Below are 17,663 nucleotides of genomic sequence, written 5' to 3' on the forward strand. Positions count from 1 at the left end.
ATTTTTAGAAAGAGAATCTACAGCTGGGAAAGAAAAAGTGCTTTCCTAAAGTGCTTTTTTCTTTCAAATTTGAAAAAGTCGCTTTTTGGCCAGAGTTCATATTTGGCTGCCAAGTCAACTGTAAACTTTAAAACTTTTGTGCATGTGCACTTTTTGAATTATTTTGGATAAGTTTTGATTACCTTTTTTAGGTAGTTATTGCTCCCTTTTGGGTGGTTGCTGATATTTACCCTCCTGTAATGTCCCAACTTGGCAAATTTGCGTCTGTCTTTACTTCTACCGCTTTTCGTTTGTTCTTCCTTTTGCTTCTATCGCTTCCTGTTTCGTCTCTTCGTTCGCCTGATTTTATTTCCTGCGTGCTATCTCCTATGCGTTTCCTTTTTTCCCTTGTCACCCGCTATGCGTCATGCCTAAATACCCACGGAAGGGGGTTCGTGTGGACCTGACCATGGGTCGTGGCTATTGAGGGAGGGGTGACCATGGGTCGTGGCTCCTGGTTCCACCCGCCACTTCTTTCGACGCCTTAAAACGATGCACCGCTCCGCCCTAAGTCCTTCGCACCGTATGCAGTGTAATTTGCGGGGTTCAACATACCCGATAATAGTTAAGGATTATTATTTATTTAATTGGGTACCGATCAATATTTTGCATATTAATATGAGGTTCATTAATATTATCGTAAGGTAAAAGAATCTCATTTCTTAATAATAATGTTTTATAATGTATTAAGTTTTTATATAGTTTATATTTATTTAGTGACATATTATATGCATCAATAATTATATATTAATTAACAACATTTTATGGTGAAGTTAAATCGAGAAATAATTTAAACATCATTATTATATTAATATAAAATAAGGAATCATTTTCGATTAAATAATGGAAAGTATAAATGTTTATCTTTTATAATTTACAAAAATGTGGGGTTATGACAGCCCTCCCCACTCAAAATTGCTTGTCCTCAAGCAATCTGGGATTAAGATGATTAATGGTCTCACCTCCCTCCCATGTGGCATCTTCCCTAGGAAGGTTCTTCCATTTGACTAAATACTCTGTTATGGTCCTCCTTCTTAATTCGCTTTCTCGCTTGTCAAGGATGAGCTCAGGTTCCAAAATCAACTTCCCTTCATTATCAATTGGGGGTAGCTTGGTACAAGGGGAAACGTGTAGACCCAAAACCTTTTTTAGTCGAGATACATGAAACACATTGTGTATTTTACTGTGATCTGGTAGCTCCAATTCATAGGCCACTTCACCTATCCTTCTCAAAATTTTATAAGGACCATAGAATCGTGGTTTCAATTTCTCAGCTCCACTGATTTTAATGGATGACTGCTTATAAGGTTGAAGTCTTAAAAATACCAAGTCTCCTACTTCAAAAGACCTTTCAATTCTTTTTTTGTCCGCATACAGTTTCTGTTGATTTTGTGCTTGGTGAAGATTATCTTTAAGGGCATTCATGATATCTGTGTTTTGCTGGAGGAAAACTTTTGCACCTGGTACATGACTTTCCGATCGGATGAGATCCCCAAAGGATGTTGCTTCATACCCGTAGAGGGCTTTAAAGGGACTCATTCGAATTGACATATGATGGGTTGTGTTGTAACAATACTCTCCAAGATGCAGCCATTTTACCCAAGCATTCTGTTGACCTGAAACATAATTCCTTAGATAACCTTCGATCCATTTGTTTACGATTTCCGTTTGCCCATCGGTCTGTGGATGATAACTGGTACTTGGTGTTAACTCTGTTCCTGCTAGTTTGAATAGTTCTTGCCAAAATATGCTAAGAAATCGTCTATCTCTGTCACTCACAATATTCTTGGGTAAACCGTGTAGCTTAAAAATTTCCTTAAAGAAGACGTCGGCCACTTGTGATGCTCCGAAACTTGAAGGAATGGCCTGAAAATGTGCATATTTTGTTAATCTGTCCACTACTACAAAAATGCAATCTTTATTCTGTACCTTTGGGAGTCTTGTTATGAAGTCCATGGATATACTCTCCCACTTTTGATTTGGGATTGGTAGTGGTTGGAGTAATCCTGAAGGGAAAGTGTGTTCTTCTTTATTTCTTTGACACACCATGCATTCTTGGGTGTGTTTTAGTACATCTTCCTTTAACCCCTTCCATGAAAATCTTTCTCTGATCTGCTTGTAGGTTTTATAATACCCTTGATGACCTGCTAAAGGAAGGTCATGATAAGTCCTTATAATGTCTTCTTTCATATTTGACCTTGATGGAACATAGATTCTGTTTTTGTAGAGGATGAGGTCATCAATTACTCGGTAATTTTCATCTGTTTCTTTTCCCTCTAGGATGTTGCTAGAGAATTTGTCTTTGGCATATTCGGTACTTAGAGCTGCCTTCCAATCTATAGATAGGACTGATAAGGACCCCAAGTAGGGTTTCCTTGAGAGGGCATCTGCCACAACATTATATTTCCCTTTCATATATTCTATGTCGAAATTATATGCCTGAAGTTTACTCACCCATTTCTGTTGTCTATCATTCAAATCTTTTTGATTGAGAAAGAACTTCAAGCTGTTATGATCAGTTTTAACTATAAACTTCCCGCAGATCAGGTATTGTCGGAACTTCTCTAATGCATGCATAATAGCTAGCATTTCTTTATCATAAACTGAATAGGTTCTTTCTGTGTCTCTAAGTTTCCTGCTTTCAAAGGCTATGGGATGTTTCTTTTGCATTAAGACAGCTCCAATGCCTTCTCCTGAGGCATCACAATAAAGCTCAAACGGTGCTGAAAAGTTAGGAATTGCTAGAACGGGGCAAGAGCTCATTACCTCTTTAAGTTTTTCAAATGCGGATTGGGCTTCATCTGACCATAAGAATGCTCCCTTCTTAGTTAAATTGGTTAAGGGAGAAGTTAACTTTGAAAATCCTTTAACAAATCTTCTATAGTAACTGCATAAACCTAGGAAACCTCTGAGATGAGTGAGGGTTCGGGGCCTTGGCCAATTTTTGATGGCTTCAATTTTTTCTTCATCCACCTTAACTCCATGGGTGCTGATCTTATGACCAAGATACAAAATTTCTTCCATCCCAAACTCACATTTTGACATTTTGGCAAAAAGAGAATGTTGTTCAAGTAGGCCCAATATTTCATCTCTGTGTCTCAAGTGTGCTTCCCAAGTTTTGCTGTAAATCAATATATCATCAAAAAATACTAACAGGAACTTCCTCAACTGTCCCCTGAAGATGTGGTTCATGCATGATTGGAAGGTGGCAGGGGCATTTGTAAGGCCAAATGGAAGGACCAAAAACTCAAAGTGGCCATAGTGGCATCGGAAAGCTGTTTTGGGAACATCTTCCTTCCTCAATCTTATTTGATGGTATCCCGATCTCAAATCTATTTTTGAAAAGTATACTGCTCCATGTAATTCATCTATAAGTTCGTCCACCCTAGGGATAGGGTATCGGTTCTTTATAGTCTTCTTATTGAGTGCTCTATAATCAATGCACATCCGCATGGTCCCATCCTTCTTTTTTACCAATACAACAAAGGAGGCGAAAGGACTGGAGCTAGGTTGAATGTGCCCCATTTCTAGAAGCTCTTTGATAGCTTTCTCAATTTCTTCCTTATAGCCCCTTGGATGGCGATAAGGGGTGGTGATTACTGGTTTTGCACCTTCTTCAAGTTCAATAGTGTGTTCAAACCCTCTCTTGGGTGGCAGTCCTTTTGGGATGTCTTCAAACACCTTTTTATGTTTTTTAATAATGGGTTTAATATCAATATGAATGGCTTCCCCTTGGTTTGAATTTTTGTCTAGTACCATGCATTGGGCAGCCCACTCTCCTTGGCTACGTCTAAAAATCCTCTCCATTTTTTTGGAGGTTACCATTCTGGTTGTGCCATCATGCAACCTTTTGATTAGTACTTCCTGTCCATTTTGAGTGAAACATAATTCCAATTTGGGGTGATCGAGGTAGAATCTTCCCAAGGAATGTATCCAAGGAATTCCTAGGATTACATCTGAATCCCCTAACTCTACCACATAAAAATCTTCTTTGGTAGGGTATTTCTCTAATGTTATGTTTAATTGAAGGATCTTTTTGTTACATGAGGAAGTGGATCCGTCTGCAAGGGCTACTTGGAAACCCTTAAACTCTTGTTTTGTCAGCTTCAACCTCTTAACCAAGCTTTAATCAATAAAGTTGTGGGTAGCCCCGCTATCCAGTAGTGCAATTACTCTCTGCCCTTTGATCGCACTTTTGATTCTGAAGGGATGGTGTTTTGAAGCTACAGAAATTGCGGCTAATGATACTTGCACATCTTCAGTAATTTTTTCCCTTTTGCTTGGGGGTTCATTGAATTCTTCTTCTTCATCACTAGATAAGGCTTCCAAGTTATGGGCTTGGCTCTTCCTCCCACATATGTGACCCGGTTGCCACTTTTCTTTGCACTTAAAACAGAGATTTTTTTTCTTAAGCATATCCCTTTCATTTCCCTCTTTGCAACTGTGACCATGTTCCCATTTTTCATGACAATGGTCACATATGTTCTTTCTCTTAAGCTCTTCCCTTTCTTTAAAGGTGTTTCCCTTCCTAGGCCATTCTTTAGTATGTGTATTTTTAGTGAATGTTTTGGAGGGTTTCTCCCAAGTTGAAGTGTCTTCTAGGCCCAAAGCTTTTATCTATGGCATCGTCTAGGGTAGGGGGTTTTAATGCTCTCATCAATCCTTTAATGGAGTCTTTGAGTCCCTCCACAAAAAGATAGGTGAGTCTGTCCTCATCTACTCCTGAGACCCTTACAGAAATTTTTTGAAATTCAGTGATGTATTCTTCCACTGTTCCCCTTTGTCTTAAGAGGGTTAATTCTTTGAAATCTTTTTGTGGGTGTTTCCTCTCAAATCTCTTAATGAGTTTCTGAGTGAACTCGTCATATGTTGTTATACCATCATGACCTTGTGTGAGGGTGCCATGATACCACCACTCATGGGCTAAACCTTCTAGGTGTAAAATGGCAAATTGGACTACATCATCTTCTGTCATGGGGCTGAGATTTAAATATGTATTTAGTTTTTGTATCCATGCTTGAGCTGATATTTTTCCGGAGCCATCAAAGTTAGGTATTGATAGTTTATTTACTTTGTGTTTTAGATCCCTGCTGAATGGTCTTCTCCTAGGGGTCTCATTTTTCTTTGCTTCACAAAACTCCCTAAAAGATACAACTTCTCTTACTTCTGGCCCTAATCTAGCATAGGCCATGGCCATTTCTTCTGTGTTATTCATGGAGGAGTTATTTGTTTCTTCCCTATTATTTCCCTCTCTAGGTAGGAAATTGGGTTTTTGTATCCTGGAGCTGGAAGATGTGTTATGAGTGTTTTCAGAATGATTAGAGTTTTCTTCTCTGCCATTGGAATGATTTCTAAGAGTGTTCATGGTGGTATTCATATCTTGTAAGGCTTGAAGCAAAGCCTGACTTGTTTTTTCATTTTGCTCTATTAGAGCTTGAGTTTTTCTATCATTGTTTTCCATGAATGTTCTAAATTCATTTTCCAATGGTTCACCCATGTGGTTACTACTTCCTCTGGTTCTCCTTTGACAAGTTTGCATTAACAACCCTTAACAGGATGGCAGAATCAGGCTCTGATACCAATTGTAATGTCCCAACTTGGCAAATCTGCGTCTGTCTTTACTTCTACCACTTTTCGTTTGTTCTTCCTTTTGCTTCTATCGCTTCCTGTTTCGTCTCTTCGTTCGCCTGATTTTATTTCCTGCGTGCTATCTCCTGTGCGTTTCCTTTTTTCCCTTGTCACCCGCTATGCGTCATGCCTAAATACCCACGGAAGGGGGTTCACGTGGACCCGACCATGGGTCGTGGCTATTGAGGGAGGGGTGACCATGGGTCGTGGCTCTTGGTTCCACCCGCCACTTCTTTTGATGCCTTAAAACGACGCACCGCTCCGCCCTAAGTCCTTCGCATCGTATGCAGTGTAATTTCCAGGGTTCAACATACCCGATAATAGTTAAGGATTATTATTTATTTAATTGGGTACCGATCAATATATATTTTGCATATTAATATGAGGTTCATTAATATTATCGTAAGGTAAAAGAATCTCATTTCTTAATAATAATGTTTTATAATGTATTTAAATGTTTTATAATGTATTAAGTTTTTATATAGTTTATATTTATTTAGTGACATATTATATGCATCAATAATTATATATTAATTAACAACATTTTATGGTGAAGTTAAATCGAGAAATAATTTAAACATCATTATTATATTAATATAAAATAAGGAATCATTTTCGATTAAATAATGGAAAGTATAAATGTTTATCTTTTATAATTTACAAAAATGTGGGGTTATGACACCTCCATTTATGGGTATGGGTACTTTTTTGTAAAGATGAATCTGGGCCACTTGTTTAGTTTAGATCTTGGCCATTCATCTATTTTTGGAAACCTATTTAAAGGGACTGGTTTTCCCCTATTTTGTAAGAAGTTCATGGATTGTTGCTGAAGCTTTGGCGAAATTTACACAGGATTTAATGCAAAGTTAAGGCTGTTTCTATTTCATAATGAGTGCATGGTCTCCTTCTTCACCATTTAAATTATTCTGTTATGTCTTTCATTTTTCTATAGCATCTTCTAGATAAACATCTGATAGAATCCTTGTTGTTCATACCATTAGGGACTGACTGATTGTCATTCCTTTTGAATGGTTAATCTGAACCTTCTCATATGCTTAGTTCGGTTATTGAACACTTAGTGAATGAATGTTAAAGTTTTGAAGTTATGTTCAATAGCATGAAAATCTTAATTTTCCCTTGAAGATCACACTAGATTCTTACAAACATTGTGCTTAAATAGCTAATAGTGTTTAATCTGGTTATTTGGAGGTGTCTGTCTGTTTCTTCTTGAAAATGCTATCTTAGTTAAATAATTAGATTTTCTATATCTCTTTTCCCTATCCCTCTTTTTCCCCCCTTTTGTTTTACCAAGAAACCCCACAGTCCTGCTGAATTAGTATCGATCCAATTGAAACCAACCGATAACGAGACTGTTAGAATTTTAGGGAACTCATCCAACAATTGCCCATCTCACCGTAAGCCCCCTTTGTGTTTCTAGCAAAACACATCAAACCACTGAGCAATCCCGCAGTCAAGACCTGACAATCAAAACCTTGAGGTCGTCCCCTTTGATCAAATGTAAAAAACAGCATTAGGGATTTCCTTATCTCAAGAGAGGATAGGATACTCAGCGAGTACATTCTATTTTGCATTGGCCGGATGGAGTTTGCAGCGGTGCGACTTTAGATACGTCAACACAATGTTAATTGGTGTTAGTTAAGAACCCGATTGTTAATGGAAGGTTATATATATGAATGAAAGGATACGATCACAGCTAGATCATGTATCATGCACATAATATATAATAGCTGAATCGTGATCATAATCTCATGTGTATATATAAGATAACTGGAGTCTCATCATAGTCTATCGATGAGATAGATGATTGAATGAGATACTTCATTTATCTCTCATTCAATCATTTATCTCACCGAGGCTATCATGTATCAACATGAGTGAGTGAGTGAGATTTAGTAACCCTTTTTATGAAACTGTCAAATCTCTCTATCAAATTTTAAATTCTCTTTTCACATCCCTAAACATGTTCACCCAAAAACTCTTTCCTTAAATTCTAATGAATTCCAAATCATTGCAATTAAAGTAAAATCTGATTTGATTGTCTTTGAAACCCTTTTGTATAAGTGCTTTTTATGACAATATGCCAGCAAATATATATGCCAGCAAATATATAATTAAAATTCTGAGTCCATTAAATTGAGGCCCAAGACCTACATCAACGTAAGGCCAATAAACTGGAGTTGCCAGCATTATTTTTTGGGCAACAAGATTTGGAAACCACAAATGGTGGGGGTGATTGGTCTTTGGTTTCCGATCAGAAACATGGTGAATCTAAGAATATTACATCATGCATGCTCAGAGCTGGCATTAAGGAGCATGTCATGTGACGGTTTTATGTCTTTTCTTTAGCTTTTAGGTAGTTAGGAACTTTCTGTTGATATTCCAACTGAGTTTGGCCAGAGTGTAATTGAATCGTATATCCAAGATTGGCTGGCCAGTTATGGTAGCCACTTGTTTAATTTAAATTTTGTGTACTATATTTTAATGGGAGTGGGCCTTATCCCACAGTTCATGCATAAGGAAAAAAACATAAGGCCGATAAACTTGAATTTCTCCATTGCATCTTACCTCATCTCAAAAGACTTTATGGCAAGGTTTGGTCAAGTTCAATAAATTTAAATGACTGGAATCAAAATCTGATTTTCAACATTATAGTCACCCTTTACCAAAAAGGTCCCTGATGGTGAATTTTCTTTAGCCTAATAATTTTGGAAACTAAATAGTAAATATCATAAACAAACATTATAATATCCAATTTGCTATCCAACTAGCTGCACTTCCTGACAAATCCTTATGGCAAAACAATACATTTTCATGTCTAATATTGGGAAGTGTAAATGTCACACACAAAAAATAATCACAATCAAGGCCCACTTGAAATGATCATGGGGTATTTCACTTTAGGAGAATGAAATTTTGTTGGAAGGTTTGTGCTGATCATAGAACTTTCTTAACTTGTATGGTTTATTAAGCATTCCATTTTATGGGTTGCATATGCGTAGGTTTATGTAAGATTGAATTGCATTTCTTTTTTTATTTTTAGTATCAATTTTAATTTAATATCATGGTTGATAATTGGTAGTTTTCAGTGGTGTGGTTTTTAAATGTGGAAAGACAATTTATATAGGATATACAGTGTTTTGACAGTACATACATGTATGTACATGTTAAAAAAATTATTTTTAGACTAGATATCCTATCAATCCATACTGGTATGTTCCTCTAGGTGTTAAACATCTGTTGTATGCATTATTCTTGAGTCAGGCTGCCTTAAAAAGCCCATCATTTTGACAGTGAAACATTCCTTTACGTCCCTTAACTGAGGTTGATTTTGTTATGCTAGAAATACCACTCAGGGTATAGCCTAGGCTACGAATAAATAAATACACTTTTAAACAGAATTTTAATGTACAAGATATATCTTTAGTACTTTAGGGCTTCCAGTCTATAGCAGGAAAAACAAGTACTTCATATATACTAGGTTCTTCCACTTGAGTTTGATTTTGACTACTTAGTATGTGGATCATGTAAACATATCCCTTGTTATATAGTAAACATTCGTGTTCCAGGGTGCATTTTTTCACTATTTCGACACATGAATATTAAATCACATTTTCCAATAGTACAATATGTTTAAAGAAAATTCATAGCTAAAATAAGAAAAAAAGATGTTTGATTTGGTTCTGCTTTACTTCAATTTCACTAATTACTGTGACCAAAATATACAAATACAAGTTTGATGTACAGAATACAATTTTAATACATACCAACTTTAAGAACCTAAGATTGTTTTGCCATCATTGTCAAAATAACGTTTTAGGATAGTCATTCTAAGTTAATTGATTGTAATTTTTATGTTATGATGCTGGCCGAATCTATCTTAATGTCTGCAATGCTTAACTACCTTTCAGGTGGCCTTTTGCGAAAGGTACAACCTGACTTGATGGAGGCTATACTTCAAGCTACAAAAGATGGGGAGATGGATAAGTTTCATACCCTGCCTGGAAGTGACAAAGAATCCATGGATGAAAGTGTGGAACTTGATGGAAATGACATTGAAGAGGAAGAAGAAATGGATGAAGAGGTTTGTTTATTTCAAAAAGGCATTTGAAAAGTGTATAATTTATTCTAATTCTATCTCATATCTACCTTTAAGTGCTAACCAAAAAAAAACAATGCTTTCATTCCCTTACAATTGAATGCTTTGTAACCAAATATTGATTATTCTATTATTGGAAATGCTTATAGGTGTTAGTGGAATGTGAGGAGACTGCAAAACGGTGGTTAGAAGGTTTGATTTTGGGGGATAGTTCCATTACAAAAGAAGTATTTTCAATATATAACGTCGATTTTGATCGCAAGGTATTTTTCAAGTATATTATCGTACTTTTAATTTAGGTTTCCCTTTAAAAGAAAAAGAAAATATAAAATTTAAGTATGCCACAGTTAAATTGGAATAAAAGAACAGTGGAATATGCTATATACCATAGTTCAAAAATTCTGATTTGACTAGAACTCAGCTGCCTAAAAATTTTGATTCCGAATTGGACTTAGTAAAGAACTCGACAAATAAAATAAAAATTACATAAATACACAAAACAAACCAAGTAATGCACGAGAAGCATCAACAATAATTGTAGAGAACAAATATGCCTATTTTGATTATTGATTTGTAACGAATCAATGATTTCATATGTCATATTCCTCAAAGGCTGAAAATTGAAATTTAAAATATTATATTATGGTGAAACTACATTCTACAAATTCTTTTGCCCTTTGAGCAGTATTCAGCCTCATGGTAGAAGGTAAATCTAAATTCTCAAGAGTGAATGATGTTTCTACTATTGTTGCTTCTCTCAGCCATAGTTGGTAGACCTTGACTCGCCAAAAACTCTGCAACCTAAAAAATTGGTTAAATTAATTTAGAAACATATTTTTTGGAAAATTCAATGATAAGATGTATCCAATGTGTCCATAAATGATTTCAAAAATGTTTTCTGTTAAATTTGATTAATTTGAATACAAATTGAGTACAAAATCACATCATCATGTAGAAGCCTGATACAATAGATAATTGACAACCATTATGAATTTAAGATGATTGCATTTTAAAATCATTATGATAATTCATAAATTATATATTACAAAATACAACATTTGAGATCTGCCTCTTCCCTAATCTAGCGAAAACTTGGGGAGAGTTGTGAGATTTTGATCCTTGGAGTTTGCTGCAGCTCCTTACTTGGCATGGAAAGTTGTGCTTGTGGCATTGGTTTGACCTCCATCCTACTAGTAGATGGCATTGACTTCTCCTCAGCCTCATCAGTGTCATCATATCCTTGAGCTCCTTTAGCTGCAACCACATCCTTCGTAGCCTACCTCTCATGGAAATCAAGAATTTCATCTTTATGAGACAATGGGAGCTGCTCATTCCACCTTGTCCAATTGTTATAAAGATCATTGTCATCCAAATCAATGACCTCCTTTGATTTGTCCTCTACTCTCCTTGTGCGAAGTTGAAGGTTGTATTGGACAAGACAAGATCATTGACACTTTCTTAAGTTAATTTGTTTCTCTTTTTGTGTGGATGGCCTTAAACAAACTCTAGTTGTGCTCACAGATGGATGAACTACAAGGTTGGAACAAACTGTGGAGGGCCAACCTTTGAAGATTTGGGGTATTTGCACCCAAATCTATCCATCAAGAATCTACATAATGAAGCATTGAAGAGTTAGTAAGCAAACCATATTTTATCGAATCCTCAATAGTTGTAAATTTGAAATTTGTAACTTGTAAGATGCATGTGATTTAAAGAGTCCAATTTTAATTCTCTAGTGATTGAGTGGTTCTTCCTCAGCTAGCTAGTTCTGAAGAAAAGACCTTATTGTTGTGCATATCGCACACACACCCCGTCTTTGCGATAGGGGCCCCCTCGTCATGTTTAATCTGCTCGATAGGAGAGAAGGAGCCCTGAATTTGGTGGACAGAAAGGGCTAGTAATGAAATCATAAATTCCTCTTAGATGCCCGAATTTGCTATGGCTAAGAATCAAATCGCCCAAAGTCTTCAAGTTCGCGAAAACTCCAGAAGTTGAAAACTTGCAAAATAAACCAATTACCCGAAGTGATTCACAGTCAAAATCGCGTGGAAGGGGTGAATGTAGCAATGTAAGGTCGCACGTTTCAGTTGAAATGCCCAAAAGTTAGAAAACGAAATCCAAAGTGTTGTGCAATAACCCTCAGTTGGCCCGAGAATCACAAACTTTTACAAGACAAAATCAGCATAATAGGCCAAAATGCGAGCAAAAATATGGAAGAGAAAATTGCACAAAGTGAACACTCAGGCTGAAGATCATGTGAGATTTGAAAAGGCGTTTTAACAACTTTATTTGCAAAGGCCTTTCATAACCCAAAAATGTCATAAATCGTGAAAAAATATGCTTTTTACCCGAAAATGGCCTTCTAACTTGAAAATGTGAAAAGAAAGGGCGTTTAACTAAGTCTTGCAAAATGGCCTTTTAGGCTGAAAAATGTTGAAATCGTGCGAAAACCATCTTCATAGGCCTAAAACGAACACCAATCCAAAGTATCACAAAATGTTCATACCACTCGAAATCGCTGAGAGAGTGAATATCACAAGTAAAAAAGGAGCTCAAACTAAATCGCACATTTTCTCTAAATAGCCCAAAAATGAGGAGCTTGTCGTTTTGAAATAAACCCTAGGTTGCACGATATCATCATGAACTGAAAATGACAGAAGACATTCACGTGAAGAGGATGAAAAAACCGAAAACATAAAGCTCACAAAGCATTTGTAAATCTTGCAAAAAGGCCCAAAAGGCCAAAAATAGTTAAACTCGTAAAGGAAGTATTCACATATCGTGCAATCCACTTCATTTGGCCGAAATACTGATGAAAGGGAAAGAATCGCAAAATAGCTTCATAAGCCGAAAAAGTTTAGAGGTTAGAGAAAGGTCTATTTAGGCCGAAATATAAAAATTTCACAAAATAATGTTTCAGGCCGAAAACCTTCTTCATAGGCCATAAACCAAAGGTCTAAATTCACCTCTATAAGTCGAAAATCACCGCAATCTCTCATATCTTTTTTAAGGCCAAAAATCGTTCGCAGGTCATCCTCATTTAGCCAAAGCTTAGGAAAGTGCCTCTATTATGCCCGAAGGTCACTTGCAGATGGGCAAATAAAATCACGCAAAGTCCATAGAATGCCCGAAAATGGCTCAAAGGTAAAATCGCGCGGAAAGGCTCAACAAGCCGAGAAAGAGAAGTTTCAATCGCACTATTCACTCTTTTAAGGGTGAATCAAGAAGACAGATCAAACTTCATGTAAGAAGTGAGAGATTCAAAAGATACATCTCACAAAGAGCTTCTTGAGCCAGACGTTAAAAAATTTAATGTTTGATAAATTAATTTAATTAGTTTTTCAAAATTAATTTATTTAAGTGAGATTGATTGTTTGCTAGGTCGAAGGCATCGTCCCGAAGAACCAGGAGAAATCCTGAAACGACAAAGCCAGGCATTGAAAGTTGGACAAGATGTAGGAACGCGCTGTAGGAGCGCGAGATCTGAACCGAGCATTGGGAAGCATGCCATTGGACAACAAGCTAAAGTCCACCACTGGGACCAAAGACCAAAGAACACTCCAAATGCAGCAATCATGCATTCTCAAGAAAAGTGCACAACTGGATTTAATTCCAGAAGTTCAGTTTCTGAAAATTGAAACTGTTTTATTGTAAAACTGCTTGTGGGCCCCACTTAGGATATTTAAAAACAGAGGGGAGACATGACAGTTATGTTCAACTACCAGATAGACCTAAATTAAAGCCAAATAGTGGTAGGTAGTTGAGATAGTGGTTGGATAGATGACTGAGAGTTTAATGGGCATGGGTTAAAGGTGTCAGCTTCTGGAAGGCAGATCAGGACCCTTGGATGCAATCCATCCTAGCCTCTGACTCAAATTGTAAATCTATAAAAGGTAGAGGCCTTCCTTTTGTAAAGGGTTAGATTCTAGATAGAATTTTGTAGTTAGATTTTACAAGTTAGAATAGGTTAAATTTTAGGAATAGCATAGAGATGCTGCAGAAATTGTTGTAATGGCAGCTGAAGCAAATATATGAACATTGAAATATGGTGTTTGTTGTCTTTGTTTTAGCCTGTTTGCATGGTTTCTTTCAGCTGGTTAAATTTTAAAGTGCAGAGATTTTAATGGTGAAGTGTGGAGGGGTATTTGATGCATTTCTGGTTCATACCATTGGCGGTCTGCTAATTGTAGGTCACCGTGCATGGTTAGTCTAAACCCAAACTGTGCTTAGTTCAACTGCAGGTGTTCGTCTTAGGCTACGCCAGATTTGGGTGCCTAAAATGAGCGTCTTCGATCTGAAAATCCTTCATCCCTTGGAGCTTGCACCGTTTTTGTCTAGTTGTTAGGGTATCTCTGGCAAAACAAGAACTGGTTTATTGAAATTTGTCTACCTGTTGCATCATCTGTTATCATCCTTGTCCTTAGGCTTCCTGAACCCTTCCCTTTTGATTTCATTTCCTAGTCCGAGAATCACAGCAGACCATCTTGTTGCAAACTGTAAGTTCCCTTGTGCTCCCAACAAATCACATCGACCATTGAGCTATCCTGCAGTCAAGACCTAACAACCGAAACCTTGAGGTCATCCCCCATTGATCAATTTAAAACAGCATTAGGGATTTCCTTATCTCAAGAGAGGATAGGATACTTAGCATTCTATTCTGTGTTGGCCGGATGAAGTCGTAGTTCCGCGATTTTAGACACGTCAACACTTACCCCTATTAGTCCTGTAATCATGCAATTCTTGAATAGTGAGGTCTGTCATCTCAACTTGGTGTGTCTTCTTCTGAATGCATGTTGTTTGGCCCTCCATAACCTCTTCATTAAGATTTGAAAAGCTATTTGAATAGAAAAAACTGAGGTTGAGGTGTTGGAGTTGATAATAAACCCCATAGCTTCCAAAAATCACTTGCAACCAAAATGCCTATCATATCTGAAGAGTAAAAGCCATGATTATGCTATGCAACCCTGAGATAGATTGATCCAAGAAAACATGGTGGAGTGTGTATTGATTGAATAAATTTGAATTAACTTGGAGAGATTCCAATGAGTACAATGAATGCTTATAAAAGCATAAAGCTAAAACCCTAGATCTAAACCTAGGTGAGGATTAAATTAAAGCATGACAAGTTGTAATGTCCCCGTTCGGGATTCTCCTTGATTTAGACCTGAAACAACATTTCTAATGAGAATTGTAATACATTTATAAATATAATTTTCATTAATTCTGAAGACATTTTACTATAATATTTAACTCATAATGCTAAGAATAGTTTTTGGAAGAAAGAACTTATCTTGATAAGTTTTCCAACATCCCCTTTAAACCATGTGTTGACTCTTGTTGTTGTTCATGTTTTACTACAGCTTTTATCTGATTGATATCTCACAATTAGTGGAGAATCTGTAAAAAAACACATAATTTTCCCAAAGAAAAATATGCATTCTTCAACATGTTGTTGACTCCTCTTATACCATCATTGACCTTTTGGTAATACTGATTGTTCAAATCACAATCAATAATCTGCAAGGCTTAAGTGGGGCTAAAATAAAACCACAACCCATATTCAAAAGGCTTTCAAGTGGGTCCCATTCCCTCTAGTCGAGCTGCTGCTAAAAGCACAATAATAATTGTGAAATCTCCAAACCTTTTCTAATTGCTGGAAACACTGTTTGAAATTCTTTCATTATAGGAATATGAATAAGTATTGTGTGGGGCCCACAAAGCACTTTGGCAAGCTTTTTCTAATACTAATTAATCTGAATTTCTATTGAAGTACTATTAACCTTCACATACGAAGTGAAAAGACAAAGTTAATATTTTAGTTTAACAATTTAGCAAACTATCTAAATTAGTTTAAATAATTTTAGACATCATTCAAAGTTGAAAAAATAAAAAATAAACTTTTAGGGTTTGATTTTTTTGAAAAACTAGAAATTCTTAAAAAAAATAGTGAAAAATTCAACAAAACTTGTCAAAAATGGTGTTAAATCTTGTTCCAATCACTCAAAATCAGTTTTGACTACTTAGGAATGATTTTGAATTCATCTAGATGGAACAAAAAGAAAATAAAATGTTTTAGAAAAACATAGAAAAAAATCAGAAAACCTACTTGGGAATCTGATTTTTCTTCAAAAACCACCTCAAATCCACTTCAAATCTGCCTCAAATCCACTTCAAATCGATGGAAATCAGTTTGCAAGTGTTTGGAAGAATAGTTTTCCCCCTCTCAGCAAAATACAAGTTAAAAAATGATGAAATGAATGTGTTTTTTGACGTTTTCAGCCTTTATTGCCAAGCGGCTGAGTTTGCAACATGGACTCACCGAGTTTTTGGGCGAGTAATTTTTGCAAGTAAAAGTGGCAAAAACTCATTGGCCATGATTACTCGCAAGTTTTTCACTACTCCTCAAGTTTTCTGCAAGTAGTCCGTCTATGGTTATACTGATTCACCCCCCCTCCCTCTCAATGTAACCGTGTGCTCTTTAGATACCTCAAATGAAAAAATTAGACCAATAACCCTAATGCATGTAAAACAGATCAAATGAAGTCATCTCATGCAAACAAATCCTTTCTAGGTGCTAAAATGTCCAAGTAATTGATCAAAATGTGAAACCATAGAAAAACCGAATAAAATGTACTAGGGGCAAATTCTAGAAAATGTGGATGAATATATTTGAAGAGCTCAGAAATACTTTTCCAATGCTACAAGAGTTGTTAAGACTGGAAAAATTGTCAGAAGGTTGTAAGCTTGAAAGTAGAAAATGAAGATTTGACTTTGATTGAGATTAACAAGAACCAATAGAAAAATCTAAGTATGACCTACACCACTGGAAATTTTGACTCCATATGCCCAAGTTATGGCCAAAAGAAGAAAAACCCCCCTTTAGGCATGGATGAGTGGACTAAGGGCCGTTGATGTTAGTGATCCAAATCCTAATGTTAGCAAATCTTGACCGCTTGTATATTCCAAAACCTATTGGAATATTTTGTGAGAGTTGTCGAAAAACAAAAGTGCTTGTGTTGCCATAGTATTCAAAAGAGCAATTGAAATATTTGTTTCGTGGTTAGGATATTGCGCTAGGTTTTTGATGGACGAGGGACCGGATTTTTCATTTTGGTGGGTGTAATAGGGTGTTGCTTGGAGTGGAAGGCCATGAGCAATTGGTTTCAAATGCCACCGATTGTAGGTGGATGCTAGGTGTTGAAGAAAAAAAGGGTTGTCAAGATTTTTATGTTGGCCGTTAGCCGAATTAAATAGACTACCACACCAATTTCACCATACTTGCTTTGAAAATCATTGTTGTTGCATTGGTTTGATTGTTGACAGCAATGCGAGCCGATAGAGATGGCACCTATGCCTTTTTTTACTTTTTTGTTCATTTGACAAAGTTGTTGATTTTTATTTATTGAAAATAATTTTGGACAAAATATCAAATAAAAAAACTACAAATTTAATAACCCTCATACCAATCTACCACACAGGATATTTCGACCTGCATTAATGACCATAGGGGTTTAGATTCATTCAACAGTTGTACGGGTTATACGAAATTTTACCTCAGATTGTCCCTCTAATTTTTTTTTGCGTTTTTTTCAACTCTGATTTTGTCCCTCTAATTTTTTTTTGCTTTTTTTTCAACTCTGATTTTGGTTTTTGAGCAAGCAATCTTGGAATTCTAGATCCAGTGCTCTGATACCATGTTGGAATTGAGAGCTAGCTCTAATGCCATGTTACAATTGATAGTTAACCCTATAGCTCCTAGAAATCATCTGCAACCAAAATGCCTATCACATCGAAAGAGAAAAAGCCATGATTACGCTATTCAACTTTGAAAAAGAGATTGATCCAAGAAAGCATGATAGATATGCTTGTATCAATTTGG

The 17,663-nt window shown here is 36.2% G+C and overlaps 1 protein-coding gene across 2 annotated transcripts in view; it reads left to right on the forward strand.

Annotated features, from left to right (window-relative positions):
* The window catches only part of LOC131046277 (uncharacterized), a 93,912-nt gene that overhangs the window by 53,937 nt on the left and 22,312 nt on the right, over positions 1 to 17,663 (forward strand). The window contains exons 3-4 of one of the 2 annotated variants that reach the window (XM_057979976.2): positions 9,597 to 9,769; positions 9,934 to 10,047. In XM_057979976.2, the coding sequence (XP_057835959.1) occupies positions 9,597 to 9,769; positions 9,934 to 10,047 (287 nt within the window). The remainder of the gene's footprint in view (positions 1 to 9,596; positions 9,770 to 9,933; positions 10,048 to 17,663) is intronic. The other variant, XM_057979982.2, reaches the window with a different exon arrangement.

This window comes from Cryptomeria japonica, chromosome 10 (assembly GCF_030272615.1).
Source record: "Cryptomeria japonica chromosome 10, Sugi_1.0, whole genome shotgun sequence".
NCBI lineage: Eukaryota > Viridiplantae > Streptophyta > Pinopsida > Cupressales > Cupressaceae > Cryptomeria > Cryptomeria japonica.